General features: G+C 32.1%; 2 protein-coding genes across 2 annotated transcripts in view; one reads left to right on the top strand and one right to left on the bottom strand.

The window, feature by feature from the left end:
- Positions 1 to 7,036, top strand: part of LOC140441956 (zinc finger TRAF-type-containing protein 1 homolog) — a 32,014-nt gene extending 24,978 nt beyond the window's left edge. Inside the window, exon 6 of the mRNA XM_072532969.1 lies at positions 4,563 to 7,036. Coding sequence (XP_072389070.1) covers positions 4,563 to 4,584 — 22 coding nt within the window. The 3' untranslated portion in view covers positions 4,585 to 7,036. The remainder of the gene's footprint in view (positions 1 to 4,562) is intronic.
- LOC140441957 (WD repeat-containing protein 89) lies at positions 7,031 to 18,361 on the bottom strand. Its single transcript, XM_072532970.1, has 6 exons — positions 18,023 to 18,361; positions 17,739 to 17,968; positions 17,485 to 17,666; positions 16,527 to 16,799; positions 13,353 to 13,544; positions 7,031 to 7,121 (listed from the first exon to the last, which is right to left on the bottom strand). Exons 1-6 carry the CDS (start codon positions 18,145 to 18,147, stop codon positions 7,050 to 7,052), a joined length of 1,074 nt encoding a protein of 357 aa, XP_072389071.1. The 5' UTR covers positions 18,148 to 18,361; the 3' UTR covers positions 7,031 to 7,049.
- Between the last annotated feature and the right edge of the window lie 214 nt (positions 18,362 to 18,575).

Raw genomic sequence — 18,575 nt, 5'->3', positions numbered from 1 at the left:
AAGCTTATGGGTATTCATATTTTTTTATTAGTTAAAAAATAAGTTTCTGAATTAAAAACCATTTGTAATTCTTCTAGAAATATGTAATTTTAAATAAAATTTAAAAAACAAAAATGGACTTGTCGGGTTTTGATTTTTACTTACGGATTTGTCGGATTTTGAAACTAATGTGTATGGAATTGTCAGGTTTAAATTATATCCAGTTAATCACAAAAACAAACATTGTTGTTTAATCATATAATTGGTTTTATTTTGACAAAAAACATTAAATTAAACTATTAAATTGTAACGAATATTATTTGCTTACCATAGGGTAATAACATAGTGGTAGAAATAGGGGACAGAAACTATGGGGGCGAAGATAAGGCAAGCAAAACAAACGCTACTATGCGAACGGCACTCAGGGGGTTGCTGGAGAGCTGGGGTCGTGGGCAAGTAAAAGACAAGGGGGTCGAATTGGGGTAACTACCAAAATATGAAACAAAGGGATACTTACAAAAATCTGGACAAAATGAAACGAGATATGACAGACAAGGTTACCTCTAGCTATTTAAATTTGGACGCCGCTTCGAAGAAAACTTCCTGCTGGAAAAAGAAAGAAAATTTCTTCTTCCCTACAATCAAAAATACATACAAGGGTTAGGAGATTTTCTAAAATAAAATAAACAAAGGATCAGAGAAACAAATCAAACGTTTATTTTTGTCTCATACAAACAGTTAACAAACATATAAATGGCACAAAAAATATACTATATAAATAGTTGCCAAATACAGAATAAAAAAAACTTACATGTGTCCGTTTACAAAGGGGTTGGCGATACTACAAAAACTTACAAATGTTACCGCACAGAGATTAGTTTTTTAAACAAACAAAACAAATTAATATCGAAACAAATAAAGCTAGCTGTCATATGTTAACATTAAATTAAAAAAAAAACAATTAAAATGACAGCTAAGTTAAACCATAAAATTTACAATTTATTAAATATTACAATTCCTTTAAATTTTAATGAAAGCAATTATTAATAATTATCAAAAAAAAGTCTGTCTTTACTTTAAAATTTAAAATGTTAATTATTTCCTTAATTTCACTTGTTTCACTTAACTTAAAAAAAACTTGCTACTATCTCTGGGATTGGAGCTCCAAATACAAAACTCTCAACTTGAACAAAAGGAAACCATTTCCATACACAGTGACGAACAATCAAAAGATGTAAAATTAGGTTCGGTGGAGGAAGCAAGCTGACGACTGGGACATCCTATATACTCATTTTCCAAATTTCATCAGTGCCGGTGTACTGCACAAATCTTATAGTGATTACTCTGTTCTTAACTGCCATATTGCAAAGAGTATTATCACCTTAACCGGTCTTAAGACATAACACAAAAAAAATTGAATCGACTCGCGATTCCTAATTACCCAAACATCTTTCTTTTTCAGTTTCTTGCTTGACTCTCCTTCTAGCACGTCTGCCCTGCTTGGAACTTAAATGTCGACTCCTATTTGCGTTAAATTTTACAAATTCCACGTCGTAAAATAACTCTTTACGTCTCAGCTAGTTTTTGCCTACAAACTTAAAACAAACATAATACCCTCGACAATCGTTCGTTGACAACCTTGAAATATCCCAGTTTTACTACGTCTTAGAAAAAAGGTAGCAATTGACTTGCAATATTATATTAGGGGACTCAAATGTAAACAAATCGTTGTTCAGCGACAAAAAAATTTGAAATATTATAGTTAGAAATAACACGTACGAAATGGGGAATTTTGAATATAAATAAAAAAAAACACTTGAAAGCTGGATACAAAACTTGTTATATTATCGATCGTTTTTACATTCCCTTTTAAAAGACAAACGCAGATTTCCCGGTAATTTTTAATGCGTACTAACGAGATAAACGAACAGGGACGTATTATAAAATTTAAAACGCTACAAAATCCGGAACTTCGTCAATTGATTCACACAAATGGTCATTGTTGGTTATCTCTGGAATCTCATTGACATTATCATTATCAAAAGTATTTTAGAGTTTCAAGTTGTTGCTAATTTTCTCCCCAATGTTTTTCCAATTAGCTCTTTATGCTCTCAAGCTTTTCTTTTTTAGGACCTACACCACATTGGAACATCCTTTTAGCGGATTTTCCTTTTTTAAATACATACTTATATTCCACTAGATCACATTTATAAGACTGTTCCCTTCTAATAGTTACAACTTTGCTTTTTTCACGTTTTAATAGAAATCTTTTGCTTATATTAAATCGAAAGTACCACTGTGAAGGAGGTTTAAGTGCAGTTTGGCAATCCTTTTTCCAGTCGTACACCGTTACCATCTTAACCAAAGATATAGAGAGTTCCATGGTCTTTAAAAATTTCAATGAACTTTTCTGGAGAAACGATGGTGTCTTTTTTTTAATAACTTTTTCGATCTTTGCAAATACTCTGTCTGGGGGAATAAATGAATGTCCAGCTACAGGGAATATAATATCCCAAGTGTTTTATAAATGAAGGTGCATCTACACTAAGCCATTTAGTGCACATAGTTATTATGATGGAATTTTTATTTTGTCCTCCGCACACATCTGCAACAAGTCGTGCAGATCGTATATCGTCTTCGAAGTTTGTATGGCAAAGCTTGTGATAAACGGCACTGGCTATTACATTTACTCCTTTTAAATGTTGATCTTCTGTCCATGTATACAAAAACACATTTTCCTTAGTCAACAGCGGATGGGATGAACCTGTTACAGCAGCAAAATTGTACGTATATAACTGCCGGCTGAATAAACAGACTGATCAGGAATCTTCGGCATAGCTTGATTCTTTTGACAGTCAAAGGTTATGCTTTTCTTCTTGGAGTAAACTAAACATGCTAAACAGGCTTTTGCTCGTAACATATTTATGCGTTTTTCGGTTAATAATACATTTTTAAGTTCATTATTTTTTTCAACCTTTATCTTTTCTGTTAGCTGAAGGCACGTAGAACAAACATCAGTTATTGGGGAACCAAAGCCAATATTGTAGCAGGTATTGAAAATATGCCGAAAGTAACTTTTTTTTACCGCAACACATAAATCACGCTCTACTTCTTGGCAATATAGTCGAAACATTTTGGAAATATTTAAATCGGATGATAAATAAGTTCGATTACTTTTGCCTCTGCAGTAGTGACCTTGAATAGCATGTAATTTTTTAACAAACTTCATTACACAAGATCGTTTTTCAGCAAACTTGATATCTCCCATCATGATATCTCCTTAACACATCAAGTACTCTGTCTTTTATTACTTTTAGAATGTTCGGAAAGGTTTGTTGACAAACAGGTCTTTTTTTGTTAGACTTAAAAATGTTAACATAGTATTGTATTGAAAATTTATTTTTATTTTGCATTTCCTGTTCGTCCTGACCGTTTTATATTTTTGGTATCGCAAAATTTTATTATACCTATAGTTATCTTTAATGAAACTGTTGAACGTCCCGCATTATAAGAGTAGAGCATCTATATGATTTGGTAGCATGTTTACAAGATGGATACGATGGCAAATCATGTGCTTTGTATCAAAAAAAAATTGAGTATTTAGCATTTTTTTTTGTTAAAAATAAGAGTGATTTGTTTACCTTTCATTTTTTTTTAGCTGTTCTTTTCCAAGTAGCTGGCCGTAAAACACGTTTTCGACTCATATACGGATTTACTAGTTTTGGACTCTGCTCCATGAAATTTGCTATAACTCTTTTGATTTTAAAACGCTTTAACAACACTATAATACTATTTTGATTTTATTCAAACAACACAAATCTTTAAGGCAAACTTCTATTACAACCAAACGTTTTAACAACACTGACAAACATATAAAACTGCGCTCTCTTTGTAGCAGCCATGCAATGACGTCACTTTCTTACCTGACTGTGATTGGTTGCGTTGGATTTGCTGAGATTTGATTTTAACAGTGCTTGGATTTGCTGGATTTTGAAACCAACCCAATATTTCGAATGCAAATTAAGATTAGATTTGGATGGTTTTGCATCGGAAATTCAGTATAAACTTGTAGAGGGCAAGATTACAAAATCTGTTACATATCTGACATAAATAACTCAATATTCATAAAAAGTGGATTTGTCGGGTTATGTATTATATTATATATATAATATAATCAAAATGTACATTTTAAAAGACTTCTCTCTTTATATTTGAATCATACAACATATACATTATAAAAACATACTAACACTGCCAAACCGAAATATTGTGTTCCATGGTTGACATTTGCGGCTATAATCACATTGTACTTTCGTTAATGTTAACCAAAAATCCTACATTTGCACATCTGTTTTACGTTCCTCTGCCTTATGAAACACACTAGGCTTCAACTCAACCTCTCTCACACTTCAACCTACTTATAGCAATACTCCTCACATTCGTGTTTTTTTTTATTTAAAAAAAGATTCATGTTTTGAAAACAAGCCCAAAACTTGTTGAACATGTTAAGCAAAAAAAAATGAACATTACTTTAGTTTTATTAAGTACTAGGTGATCTATTAATAAAGTTTATTCTTTTTTAGGTTGATAATGTTTTCAAAGTAAACGTTTACCTGCACCAAAATTGTGTAAGATATTTTTACACGTTGTTTTAAAGATTAATAATAAATTTTTGTGCTATATAAATCCTAGGGATTTTTCAGTAATTTCTATTTTGTGTTATTTGTGAATGGATCTCTTAGTTACATTAAGTGTAGATTATTTTTATATCCATGACTTATGATATTTGTTTCTTTGTTCTTGTAGAAAATGGTAAGATTCTATTTATCCAGAATATTAAGATTTATATGCTATATATGTCTAATTGTTACCTTAGAATTTAATTTAAATGCCATTATTAATATTCTATAAACTCAATATTATTTTATTTTTATAACTTAGTGACATGTTGGCAATGTTTATGTGTTTTTGATAAAAGATAATATAAATTGTAGTCCAAAACTACAATGATTGATTATTATCTAATGAGTTAACGGTATCGTAGGAATCAACATCCTTCTCTTTGCCTTTGCCAATGTTTATGAAAGTATTGTTCCTTTTAAGAAAGTGTAAAAGCATTATGCATAATGATCGGTCGCTACCTAACACGTTTAATGTATGACAGTTATCATTCTCTTTACTTTTATCCCTATTCGATGTCCCACAACCCTAATTATATTTGGCATAAATATGTCGTATCTTGACTAATACCAATTCTTCTTCTAGTGGAGTGTGTAATGATGCGCACGCATCTTACCAAATATATGAGTTTACTTTCAGAATTCAGACAAGTAACATTGTCAATCATCAATATATTTAGGTGTATGTTATGAAGTACTTTGTATTTACTGCACAATGAAATACTAGTGAACTCTCATATATGTGGTAAGATACTTGCGCATTCATAAATGAATTCTAGTAAATGTTCGTTTATATTTTGGCATATTAGCTTAGTTAAGGCAATTCTAAGCGTTTGGTTGCATTTTGATGGCGTATTAATATCATCAATGTTGAATTTTGATGACAAATAAATGTTATTAATATCCTGCAACGGATTTGAGAGAAAAAATGTATATTATTGATTGTAGAATCGTAGACCTCAACGGATATATTACTTTTAAAATCTTTTAATTGTAATACAACAAAATAATATTTGATTATGTATAAATATTTATAATTTATTAGTCTGGCTAATCTTCTGGAGCACTTTTCAAGAAAAAATTGGAATCAATTTCCCATAGTTAACTTGTAAAAAAATTATGGTATTTTCAAATTTGTAAGAATAATTTTCCTCAAATAAGTTTTTAAAAATTATATTTTCAATCTATAAAATTATAGTTGGTAAATTCAACTAGAATTTATTTTAAATTTAGTCAGATTTAGAGCACTAATCGATAAAAGGCAAATACGGGACCTTTAACATATCGACTGCAGTTAACAAAAAACGAACTTGTTGTAAATTTGCTTACAGTCTTTTTAATTCAACACCAACAATAGCACGTTTGAATAACATAAACAGAATTCGTGCTGTGTAGGTTTGCAATACTACTACTACTACTAACTCTAAAGCACTCGTAAATTAATTTTTAATCGTCCAAAATGATTAAAAAATATAAATACGATGTGAAAATGAAAACAAACAAGCTGTAGTAAATATTCACACAGAGTTTTTAAATTTAATGAAGTAACACACTTTTATATAGCAAATTAAACATTAACTCACCAAGCCGGTACATATGTAACTATAAATATTATCTAGTCAACTTAGACATGCTTTGATTTCTGACCAATCTGAAGTGCCTAAAACTCCGTCTAATCACGCATTCCACTAAATTTATGTTCAACTTGCCTTGAACCATTAATCAAATTTATATATATATATATATATATATATATATATATATATATATATATATATATATATATATATACTATATATATATATATATATATATATATATATATATATATATATATATATATATACGTAACTTACATTTATTATAGATTATCATTGTTAAAAATATGTACGATATATAAAACATGACGTTAGTTAAACAACTTACACGAAAATAGTAGGATACTTCATTTTTTATCATTTTAGGCTATAAATGTAACTGTTAAAACCCGTTTATATCTGCCCTTCCCATCCTAGGGCTCGCTAAGTCGGGCGAATGGATTAAATATATTTAAGTTTTGCTAATTTAATAAAATGAAAATACGGTCAACATGTCAACTAAACAAATATTTATTTTAAAGTTAAGTTATACTGTTGGCAAACCTTATTTACTGTCACATCATTTGGCACCCTATAACAGAAATAATTATGATATCAGCTCAATTTAGCGTTTGCAAATTTAGGTTGAAAAGCTAGTGATTTGAAGCCATTTATAAGCCAACATCACCAAATGTATTTTTAGTTTTTTTATGTAATTAATATGTAGAATGTTATTTTTTAAGTTGCGAAATGAATTTAAATTATAAGGGTTGGGATAGAAATAAAACCTTCAAAATGTTATCTAGTCTTTTATTTATATTGATGGATCACTTATTTTCCAGATATTTAATACTCCCTTTTCTCCTCCCGTTACCAAAATGTTCGTCTGTAAAAAATAAATTAACATTATGATTATATCTCAATTTTAAACACGAAAAAAAGGATGTTGGATTTAATATGCTCAAATTTTCATCTTGTTTAATTTATAATTTGGAATACTTTGCACCATACCCAACAAATGAGATATCTTTGAATGCTCTAACCACAGAGGACTTACGCTTCTAAATGCAGCGTATAAAATAGTGTTTCAGAGGTGGTAAATCGACAATTTATCAGATTGTAACCCTGAAACAAATTTTAGAAAAAACACTGGAATATGGCACTGTTACTCATCACATATTTATAGACTACAAAGCAGCCTACGACTATGTGAATAGAAGGGAAACGTTCAAAGCAATGAAAGAGCTAGGAATACCAAATGAGTTGGTAAATTTAACAAAACTAACTCTAGAAAAACTTGAATGTATAGTACGAATTCAGGGGGAACAGTCTGAACCTTTTAAAACAACGGGCTGCTGCATGGAGACCCTCTATTTTGTATACTGATTAATCTGGCTTTGGAAAAAGTAATACGTATGTCACAAATCACACCCATCGGTTCAATATATAATAAATCAGTTGATGATATCAATATTGTTGGGAGAACGAAAACGCTGTAAGGCGTATGTAGCATTAAAAAATCGGCTACAAAAATGGGTTTAATAATAAACACCAACAAAACGAAGTATATGAAAATAAGCACGCAACCACAAATCCTACGACCACTTGTTATAGAAAACAATAATACGCCCAGTTCTAACATATGGTTCAGAGACTTGAATCCTAACAAAAAGTAATGAAAACATGGTAGGATGTTTCGAAAGAAAAGTACTAAGGCGAATCTATGGAGCAATGAATGACAATGGAGTGTGGAGAAGACGATACAACTTCGAACTTTATGGAATATAGCAGGAACCAGATATCGTAAAACATATTAAGATAGGACGTTTTATATTTGTATATTTTGTAAAGATAAAAAGATAGTTTACTCCATCAAGAGCAATTTTGGTCCTACATGGTAGGGCGCAATGAGCTTGAGAAGAAACTTCTACAACGACAGCATTTTTGTTTTTACTAAAAGAAACTACATATATTATTAAATATTTATGAGTTTTAAAAAACGCTAAAAGAGCAGTCTTCTTCTTTAAGTTCCATCTTCTATCGAAGGTTGGAAATCATCATTGCTATGCGGACTCTGTCGCTCTAAAAAGTTCTGCACTACTGTATTCAAACCATTCCCTCAAGTTCTTAAGCCACGATATTCTTCGTCTTTCTACATTTCGCTTTCCTCGAATTTTGCCTTGCATAATAAGCTGCAATAATGAGTATCTTTGCCCTCTCATAACATGGCCTAAGTACTCAAATTTTCTTCTTTTGATAGTCAATATTATTTCAGCTTCATTTGATATTCTTCTAGTAACTTCTGCGTTTGACATTCTTTGAGTCCATGATATTGAAGCATGTTCATAATTTCTTTAAATTATTCCCTTTAATAAATTATTTTCACGCCGCCCATGCCTGCATACCTTCCTCAAATAATCGACACTACCGAGCGTTTCGTTACGCCTTTTTTTAACAAAGAAATAACTTCGCCAAATGTTTCTTCTTCTTTTTATCTTGTTTTGGTACATAAAAATCTTTCCTAATAACAAAGGAAAAAGGACCTATTGTGAAATCTCCGAGCTACCTTCTCAGAAAAACAGAAGAGTTATCTTTCGTAGAAAGTTACTTTCTATTGGTAAAAGTTATGAAAATGAACCCCAGTAGCCCGGGTATTTAATGTCAATTTCGCGTGGCACCCTTCAGCCAATATCCCCTCCCTATTTTTCAACCTTCGCTTGTCTAAGCCCTTCTAAATTCACAATCCGATGTTCATTTCCAAGTTGGTTCCTGTGGCAAGTGGTCTTATCTTCGACAATCGGCGGTAAGTGGATTTTCAATTCACCCTTATTTATCTTTACACAGTGTGTCTTATATTGATTATTTTCTCTTTTGTCAAACAGACGTCTTCCAATTGAAGTCACTTCTGTTTGCCGTTCCTATTTTACACCAAATTCCTATTTTACACCAATTCAGATTGTACACCAATTCAGATTGTACACCAATTCAGATTGTATACCGATTCCTATTATACACCGTCCATACGTGTACAATTTTCAAGCATTCACCGCAACGTTAGTTCACCTGATCATCAGTCATCTTTATGTTATCTCAACCACCTGTAGTACCCCGGTAGCTGCCTCTTTTCGTCGGCCTAACAGACAATCTAAGGGATTACGTTAGGAAGACTGCAATTTATTGTGGTCGTGTCGTCCCAACTACCTGTTGTTTGGACCGAAGTCAAGTGCCTTATTGAAGGCGTCATACCATTATTTGAATACACCTGTTTTGTGAGTATAAGTTTTATTGACTAAACCGTGATAACGAAATCTATAGAAGTTGATTTATGACTCCAGTTCAGTGTACCTTCTTATTTATGGAGGTTTGGTTTGACTGAGTAATATAGTAAAAATACAGGATAATATATACGTATAAATAACGTACCATTTATTTTATATATGTAGATTTAATTATAATGTTCCTTGCCTTTTTTTTCTAATTCTTGAGGATACTAAATTATTTATAACTATTTTTTTGAGATATATTTTGTTTGTAATTAATAATCAGTTGCGCAATAATCATGCCATTTAACTGTTTAATAAAATTTAATATGGTACATTTACTTTAACAAATATACCTAAATATAATTTTGTTAAAGAACTATTCGCTTTTTATTTCTTTTATATTTTTTTATACAATTTGAATTTATATTTTTGTGTTTCTCTTCCAGGCATTTTTTATTGAATTATATTATTATATTTATTTGTTTGATCGTATATTTTAAGTATATGTGTCGAAATATTAGGAGTGTACCGCATAATTCCGATACTTTTTTCTTTCACGGTTTACTTTATTCTCGCGTGAGTTCTCTAGCTGTACCTTACCTTTCTCGTCATCCTTTTCTATGTGCCTTAAGGTTTCCCTGTTCCTCTAAAAATAGGGTGGTGCCCAAATAACTTTTCTCCTCTTATCTTTTATCTTCTCTTCTAACTTCTTGTCCTTGTGTCGTAAGTACTTCTTTAATTGATCCGTGATATTTGAGCTGTAACAAGAACCCCGACCAAGATACCTCTACCAGACTGAAGCCCGAGCCTAGTACCGTTCTTTGTGTAACCTCCAATCAATCATCGAGAGGGTACAATATTCGTATTATTCTTCTGTAACACTAAAATTTAAAGGCGGCCAACTTATTTAAATGCACTTGTTTTAATGTCCATGCTTCCAAGCCATAAAGGAGAGTAGTGAATACGTAACACCAAAGTATTCTTAGGCGGAATCCTAACCTTATATCCCGACAACAAAGAAACTTTTTAAGTTATAACGAATGATGCACGTGCTACTTCAATATGTGTCTTAATTTCTTTGGTTTGGTCTACATTTAATGTTATCCATGTTCCTAAGTATTTGTAGGTATCCACACTCTCAATTACAGTATCCTTAACAATCAATTGGACGTTTGCATCTGCTGATTTAGTCATGATCATGCATTTAGTTTTTTTCAAATTAATCCTTAGTCCGTATTCATGACAGCATTCATTAAGCCGTTGCATTACGTTCTGTAAATCATTGTTGTTATTACTACTGTAACGTCTGTAAAACGCAAGTTATTCAAAACTTCTCCATTGATAGATATACCTTCTAATAAATCTGAAAACGCTTCTTTAAATACCGCTTCACTGTAGACATTGAAGAGTAGTGATGGCAGTGCGCAACCCTGGCGGACTCCTCTCTGTATTTTGATATCTCGGGTGTTAAAAGAGCAGTAAGTAATCATTTAAAGAAAATTAGGTCCGGTCCAGATTTATAAAAATATTTTAACATTTAGAAATTAATTTCTTGCTTCTACACTGTTATAACGCATTCCCTGCATTTAAATAGCGCACGAGAGCAATTTAATATTGTCACTTAACATGTGTATGAGTATCACTATAGATATGTTAAAGAATGAAGGAAAGACTGTTTTCAATATCTGCTAAATAAAATATTACGAAAAAAGACGAACGTCGAAGACTGCAATGAAGCCGAAAGGAATTTAGCACCAGTGACGACTTATTAACTGTGAAAATAGTAATCGAAAAAGCAAATGAATATAGCATCCCGATATATGCAGCTTTTGTAGACTAAGAAAGCTTTTGACAGTGCCGAACACTAGGCAATAAAATGCTCATTAAAGAACCATAAAGCAAAAACACGAATTAAGTTTAGTTTAAACACGGACTCAATAGTACTGAATAGAGGAATTGGACAAGGTGATAGAATATTTATTACCAAAGCTGTTTAACCAAGCCTTAGAGGATGTGTTCAAGAAACTAAATTGGTACGAGAAATGAATAAGAATAAATGAAGAATATCTTAACCATCATTTGAGATTTGCAGATGACATCGTCCTTATAGCCGATCGTATGGATGATCAAGACGCAAATAATGTCTAACCTGGTGCTAAATCGAAATATTGCTGTTGATGGAAGGGAAATTGTACAGACTATATCGTATAAGTACTTAGGACATGAAAATCGATTAAGCAGAGATAACCAGACATGTGAGCTTCCACGTCGCATAGAATTAGCCTGGGCAGCGTTTGGTAAATTAAACTATGTATTTAAATCAGATCTATCCATATGCCTCAAAAGAAAAATCTTTGACCAATACACTTAAGGAGAGGAAACAGTAGCACTCACAAAAAATGTAGTGAATAAGATTCTTGTAACTCAGAGGGCTGTGGAGCGCCAGGTGTTGGGTGTCTCTCTGAGAAACCGAATCCCAAACGAAGAAATACGTCGTAGAACAAAAACAATAGACGCCATCAAAAAAATCGCGTCGCTTAAAATGGAATTGGGCAGGACACGTCGCCTGATTATCAGACAACCGATGGAAAAAAACGTATAAGCAATACGGAGCAGAGGACGCCCACCAACTAACTGACGACCTGAAGCGTGTTAGTAATAACTGGATGCAAGCCGCACAAGACAGAGACAGATGGAAGGAGCTGAGGGAGAGTTATGTCCAGCAGTGGACGCATACAGGTTGATGATGATGATCTTAACCATCAACGACACGCCGATGATGTCTTCCTGGTAGAAAGTTAGAATATGCTTTTGGAACTAGATACAAAAGCACGAAAAGTCGGCATTAGAATGAACTATGAAAAAACAAAAATAATGACAAATTATAAAATTTAACAAAGAAGTTCAGTGTGGAGATAACATGTCGAACAAATTTAGCATAGAGAGCATTTGGAAAGCTGGCTTTCATTCCATTCATCCTATGGCGCTACAGCTCAATTTGAGCTCGAGCATCCCTCATCAAACCTCTCCATTCATTTTGGTCTGTAGTCATTCTCCTACACGATCGACAGCCAAGGAGATTTCTTGCGTCCTCAAACAAAATAAATCTACATAATAAAAATAGAACATTTTTAATGAGAATTAATGAGTATAAATTCCCATTATTTATGATTATTCTTTGTTTTTGAATGAAAGAAGTGCAACAGTAAATCTATTTGAGATATTAATACTGAGGGGAGAAATTGTTGTGTTGTGTATTTCCGACAATGAATCTGTCAAAATATTGCCAAGCTGATCAAACGGACCATATTTAAGCGATTATTTTATTGGCTGTGGATAACTTGAACAACTCAGTACAATACAAAACTGCAATACTAGATTGATTCGTAGGCATACTCTTCACTGAATGCCCTACAATTTGTTTGTTTATAAATTAAGCTGCAGATTAACAAACAAAGATTTAAACACAGGCACTTTTCACGCTAGGGTGTCTTTTATATAACGTTGAGGTAGACATCATCATTCAATCTTCGCTTATCCACTGCTGGACATAGATCTCCCTCATAATTTTCCATCTATTTCGATCTTGTGCCTCTTGCATCCAATTCCTATGATAACGTTTTAGATCGTCAGTCCAACGTGTTGGTGGACGACCTCTGCTTCGGTAGGCATCATCTCTTGGTCTCCATTCCAGTATCCGCTTTGTCCATCTATTATCTGTCATTCGAGCCACGTGACCTGCCCAGTCTACCCTGAGGTAGACACAGGGAACACAAACTAAACAGATTTATACTAAATAAAATATATATTGAATAAAAGGAAAATTTGTATATATGTAGTAAAATAATACTTACATGTTCATTGAATGCACTATCCCTAACCTTCTGTTGATTATTCTTGAATTCTAAGTAAGGTTCCAATCCTTTTTTATGAAGTGATAATGCCCTTAGATATTCTTTACTTCTATAATGGGAGCCTCCCAAAATGAATTGACTATTTTTTAATTGGTGGAATTTGGCTAAATAAAAGTCATCATCATGCTCACTCTGCAAAAATATTTTATTTTAATAGCTCAATGTTATTAATTAACGTAAGTGATTTAAAAAGGGGTGCTATCTTGGGTTGTAAGGGTAGAACCTTTTTTTTAATGTTGTCATTTTTACCCAGCTTTCCAAATAGTTTTTAGACATTTAATGTGAACTAAATTCTATGAGGTTATTGTAAATGTTTATAAGCTTAAAAAGTAGTATTTAGTATTAAAAATTTTTTAACTTTTTTCCATAGGTTATTAGTATAGGGGAGAGTGATCCACAGTGAGACATGTTCCACAGTGAGACAATGCAATGTATACTTGATGAAATGGGGACCAAACAACAGAGCAGTATTCAAGACCTGAGCGTACCAGAGAGCAATACAATAATTTGAATACAATAGGTGAGAGATCATGACTGTTACGATAAATAAAACCAAGATTACGAAATCCTGTTTCCTTAATTTTAAGAAAATGGCTTCTAAATGTCAATGCACAATCCAATAATACACCCAAATCTCTTATCTCAGTAACTGAATCCAAGAGTACATCATTAAGAACATATCTATTAGCTATTAGATTATTTATACGACCAAATGAAATACAAGAACATTTAGTTGGATTTAAGCTTAAACCATTTTGTTTTGACCATAAAAATATATTATTTACATCATCTTGCAGGAGATCTCTATCCGATTTATTATGTATACAACGAAATAACTTAAGATCATCAGCAAATAGCAGGAAGTGTGAGTTTTTGATAGCATTACCAATATCGTTAACGAACAAGTTAAAAAACAAGGGACCACAATGAGACCCTTGTGGTACACCAGAATAACAATGGAATTCTTTTGAAATATAATTGTTAATACGAACTTGCTGTGTACGTCCCATCAGAAAACTTTTAATCCAATTCACAATGGGGTCACCAAAGCCAGATTAATGAAGTTTGTGGACCAAAAGATTATGATTAACCTGGTTAAAGGCCTTTGAGAAATCAGTGTAAACGTTGTCGACCTGAATTTTATTCTCAATTGCACCCAACAAGTATTGTTGGTAATTGACAAGGTTTGTTACTGTTGACTTCCCGTTAGAACATCCATGTTGTTCATCAATAATTATGTCTCTGCAAGCCCAGGTGAGATTTATCGATACCAATTTATCAAGTAGTTTCGGGATTGCTGATTGAATAGTTATACCTCTATAATTCCAATATTGTGGAAATGCAGATGATGACAATGATAAATTGAAAATTTGTTGTAAAGGTTTACAAAGGGAAAAATACAGTTCTTTAATAAGTGCTGCAGGTATACCGTCAGGCCCTGAAGAATATGTGGATTTTAAACTCATAATCCCCTCGAAAACATCAGTCAGACTAAACTTCAGAATCTGAAAATCCACACTATAGTCCAATTTAAAATTAGGTACATTATACTCACTATCATTATATGTACCTGAAAAATAACTGGCAAAAAGATTGACTATTTCATCACCATTCTGAGCTATTACATCCCCACCTTTATTAGACATTAGATTAGGATAAACACTAGACCCACATGTAGTACTAACATACCTCCAAAAAGAGTGGGGATTACTTGAAACATTTGCTTGAATATTCTCTAAATAGTTCTTATATAACATACTGCTTGTAATGATTTACATCTTTCCCTTAACACTGAAAATTCCTCATATGAGTTGCCTGATGCTTTAAAATTACTGTGAGCTATTTTTTGACAAGCTCAATTAATTCTCGCGAAAACCAAACTGGAAAGTTTAATGATTTAAACCGTTTGATAGGAACAAACATATTGATGGCATCATTATAAAATATGGTAAAAATTTTCTAAGCAGCAATTTATATCTGATTCATCTAATACCTTGTTCCAGGGAATTGAGGCTAAATATTCATTTAAAACTGGATAATTACATTTTTTAAAATCATGATAGAAGACATCATATTTAAGAAACAAATTTAAATTGGCTGCATGTAACAATATAGTATAAGCTGAATGATGTTGCGAAGTATTCAATAGAATATCAGTTGAAATCGACACCACTACATCCCTCTGAGTACAGAAAATTAGATCTAAAAATTTATTATTAATGTTAGGCAAATAATTTACTTGTGACATATTTTGAAAATTGTAGCAAGTACAAATAATATTTGCTGGAGAGTGATGCGGACATTCAACTGTAACACCATTACTAAGATTATCCCACGATGCTTCAGGTAGGTTGTAGTCACCACAAATACAGAATTCACAATCACTGAATCTATCCGCTAAGTCCAACATACAGGTGGAATGCTCCTCATATACTGACACTGCACCAATGACTAACTTTTTTGTGCCACACATTACCTGTGTAAAAATGTGTTCCACATAGGAATCAATAGACCTAACCAATATTGAATTAAGGCGCTTATGGACAGCAATAAGAACACCACCACCACGAGTCTTTGAACTAGTTTGAGGGCCCCTGTCATGTCTATACACATTAAAGTCACTCAATCCCAATTCAGCATCTAGGATTCTAGGTGTAAGCCATATTTCAATAATAATAATAACATCATAACTAGAGAGACTCACAGCATGTCTGAAATTCTGAAGTTTAGAGCACATACCGCCAACATTCTGAAAATATAAGCTCAATGATCGTTTTTTGAATTATTGGATTTACTGACAATGATTTTGGGTACCCCATTAAAGTACTTGATCTTCAAATCATTCTCACCCTGTGTTTTTCTGAATTCTAACTCTTGATAAACGGCCTTCACTTTCTCACGCTGTAAAGGGGTAAGATCAGCTCCAATGCGCAGAACCCATTAAAGATCTACGTTGTTTTATTATATGTCTATGTAAAATATAGTTAAAATTAGACATAACCTTAATTACTAATTATGATTACTTAACTTAACCTAATTAAAGATATAAATGTGTGTAACGGATTAAGTGTTACTATTTATTAAAAAATGTAGTTCATAATTATTGTATCTTACCATTATCTTAGTTATTAAGTCTTCTCTACTAAATGATTGATATGGTTCACCTTTGTCCAAATCCCATAACTGCAGGTCAGATGTATGAGTCACACAGCTAATACAGTCTTTGTTATTTTTAGTGAACCACTGTAATTCATTTACAGAAGATTCAGTATTAAGGGTATCTATTAGGGCATCATCTTCTGAAGTCTGGGACAAATCATATAAATTTATGAGACCATCAGTTGATCCAGATATTAATTTGTTCATATCATCTGGATGGAAACGAACCTAAAATTTAATAAGTACATTTAGTACATTTTAGAATATAAAAATTTTTTTATAGTGAGATAACAAGACGTGATTTTATTTGCTTTATAAATATTCTATTTCGTTGTTAATTTTGAGGTACTATTGGATTTGAAGTACAACTAGAATTATATTATTCCATATATTATTTAAATATCGTCACCTTTTTGAGGAAACTAGATTTTATTTAGTTTTCGTTATGAATTATGAGGTTATCTAAACCCCATGGTGGTGCTACCAGTTAAAGATATGAATAGTTAAAAATAAAAATCAATAATTCGTCTGTCTCACATATATTTCTTTTTTTTTATCCTACAGCCTTCTGGATATTACTAATTCTTTGCTTCACAGTGACAATGACTAAAAAGTTTATTCCTCTATACAATTGTATGCCTTGGGTGGAGGAGGCTCATATCTTTGAAATTAGTACATGATCGATCTGATTGCAAGCAGTACTACCTGGGATTTTTCAAGTTCCCTTTTGGATCCGTTTATGAGGAAAATGAGTGCTGCTAATTATCAGGTTTTGACGGTTATATCACTAGATGAATCATACTATGTGAACCTTACCTACAGGGTATTCTATGTAAACCACACCCTAGACTTAACTTTGAAACTTAGTACCTCCATAGATGTGAAGCTGACTTACATGTATGTATTAATTTACCTGAGTAACGTCATCAGTGTGTGATTCCCAATATCCTCCTAACAGCTTTTTATTTCTTATATCCCAAAATAATACAAAAGCATCTCCTCCAAGTACATCTGTACCAGCGGCTAGAAGCCTGTCATTGGTTGATACATCAAAACAGTTAAAGGTTTTCCTCTCATCACCTTCTGCTGTTGTATCTATAAAATAAATTTACCTGTTTATAAAGTATTGTTAAAGTCCACAAGACACTAACATGATTCAAAAATTACCTGTAAATTCAACTACAACATTTTCTGGTGTCCTTAAATCTATTATTTTGATAACACCATCACTATTACCAATATACAACACATGCTTCTCTCTACTGCTGTACTTGCAACCAATTAATTTGCTTTTTTCCTTTTTACTTTCCCAAATATTCGCTAGTTGGTTATTATCTAGACTATAGACCAAACAACTTTTATTTGCTGTAGTAACAGCAATGTTGGGGTTGTTGTCTCTAAAAAATTTGTTAAATAATTCAAGGGATAAAATAATTATTTAATAATAATACTTTGTGGCATCAATATTAAATATATAATCACTTGTTACAAGTACTTCACTTAAACAATTACATTCATAAAATAGTTCACTATCACATAGATTATTATGGTCATTTATATCCTTGCCGTTACTCATTTTTGTAATTTAATTAAGTTTTCAGTCTTGTCTTAAGCTAACTTTCACACCATTTCAAAATACACGATACACGTGTGTATTAATTGAGGTTATGTTGATATATTGTTATGACAGTTTAGTTTAGTTCATAGATAAAGAATATATGTTTAGTTAGTCCATAGTCAAAGAACGCATGCATGTCGATGTCGCATCTTCTTTGGTTAGAGGATGTGTTAATTCATCTGTCAAAAAGCAATATTTTTTTGTTTATTTTTAATTCGATCGAGTTCTCTTGATCTCTGATCTTTTAGTTATCCTCCTAGTGGTTAGAATGAAAACTTTGATTAGCTGATAGAAATTTTTTAGCGTTCCTTTTGGCAACTATTTTTATTTATTTCAATAGCATTGATTATAATAAAAAAATATAACGACAAAATTTAAAATTATCG

This window comes from Diabrotica undecimpunctata, chromosome 5 (assembly GCF_040954645.1).
Source record: "Diabrotica undecimpunctata isolate CICGRU chromosome 5, icDiaUnde3, whole genome shotgun sequence".
Lineage (NCBI taxonomy): Eukaryota > Metazoa > Arthropoda > Insecta > Coleoptera > Chrysomelidae > Diabrotica > Diabrotica undecimpunctata.
The sequence above is the reverse complement of the archived record's forward strand: the minus strand, read 5'-3'. Positions and strand labels throughout refer to the sequence as shown.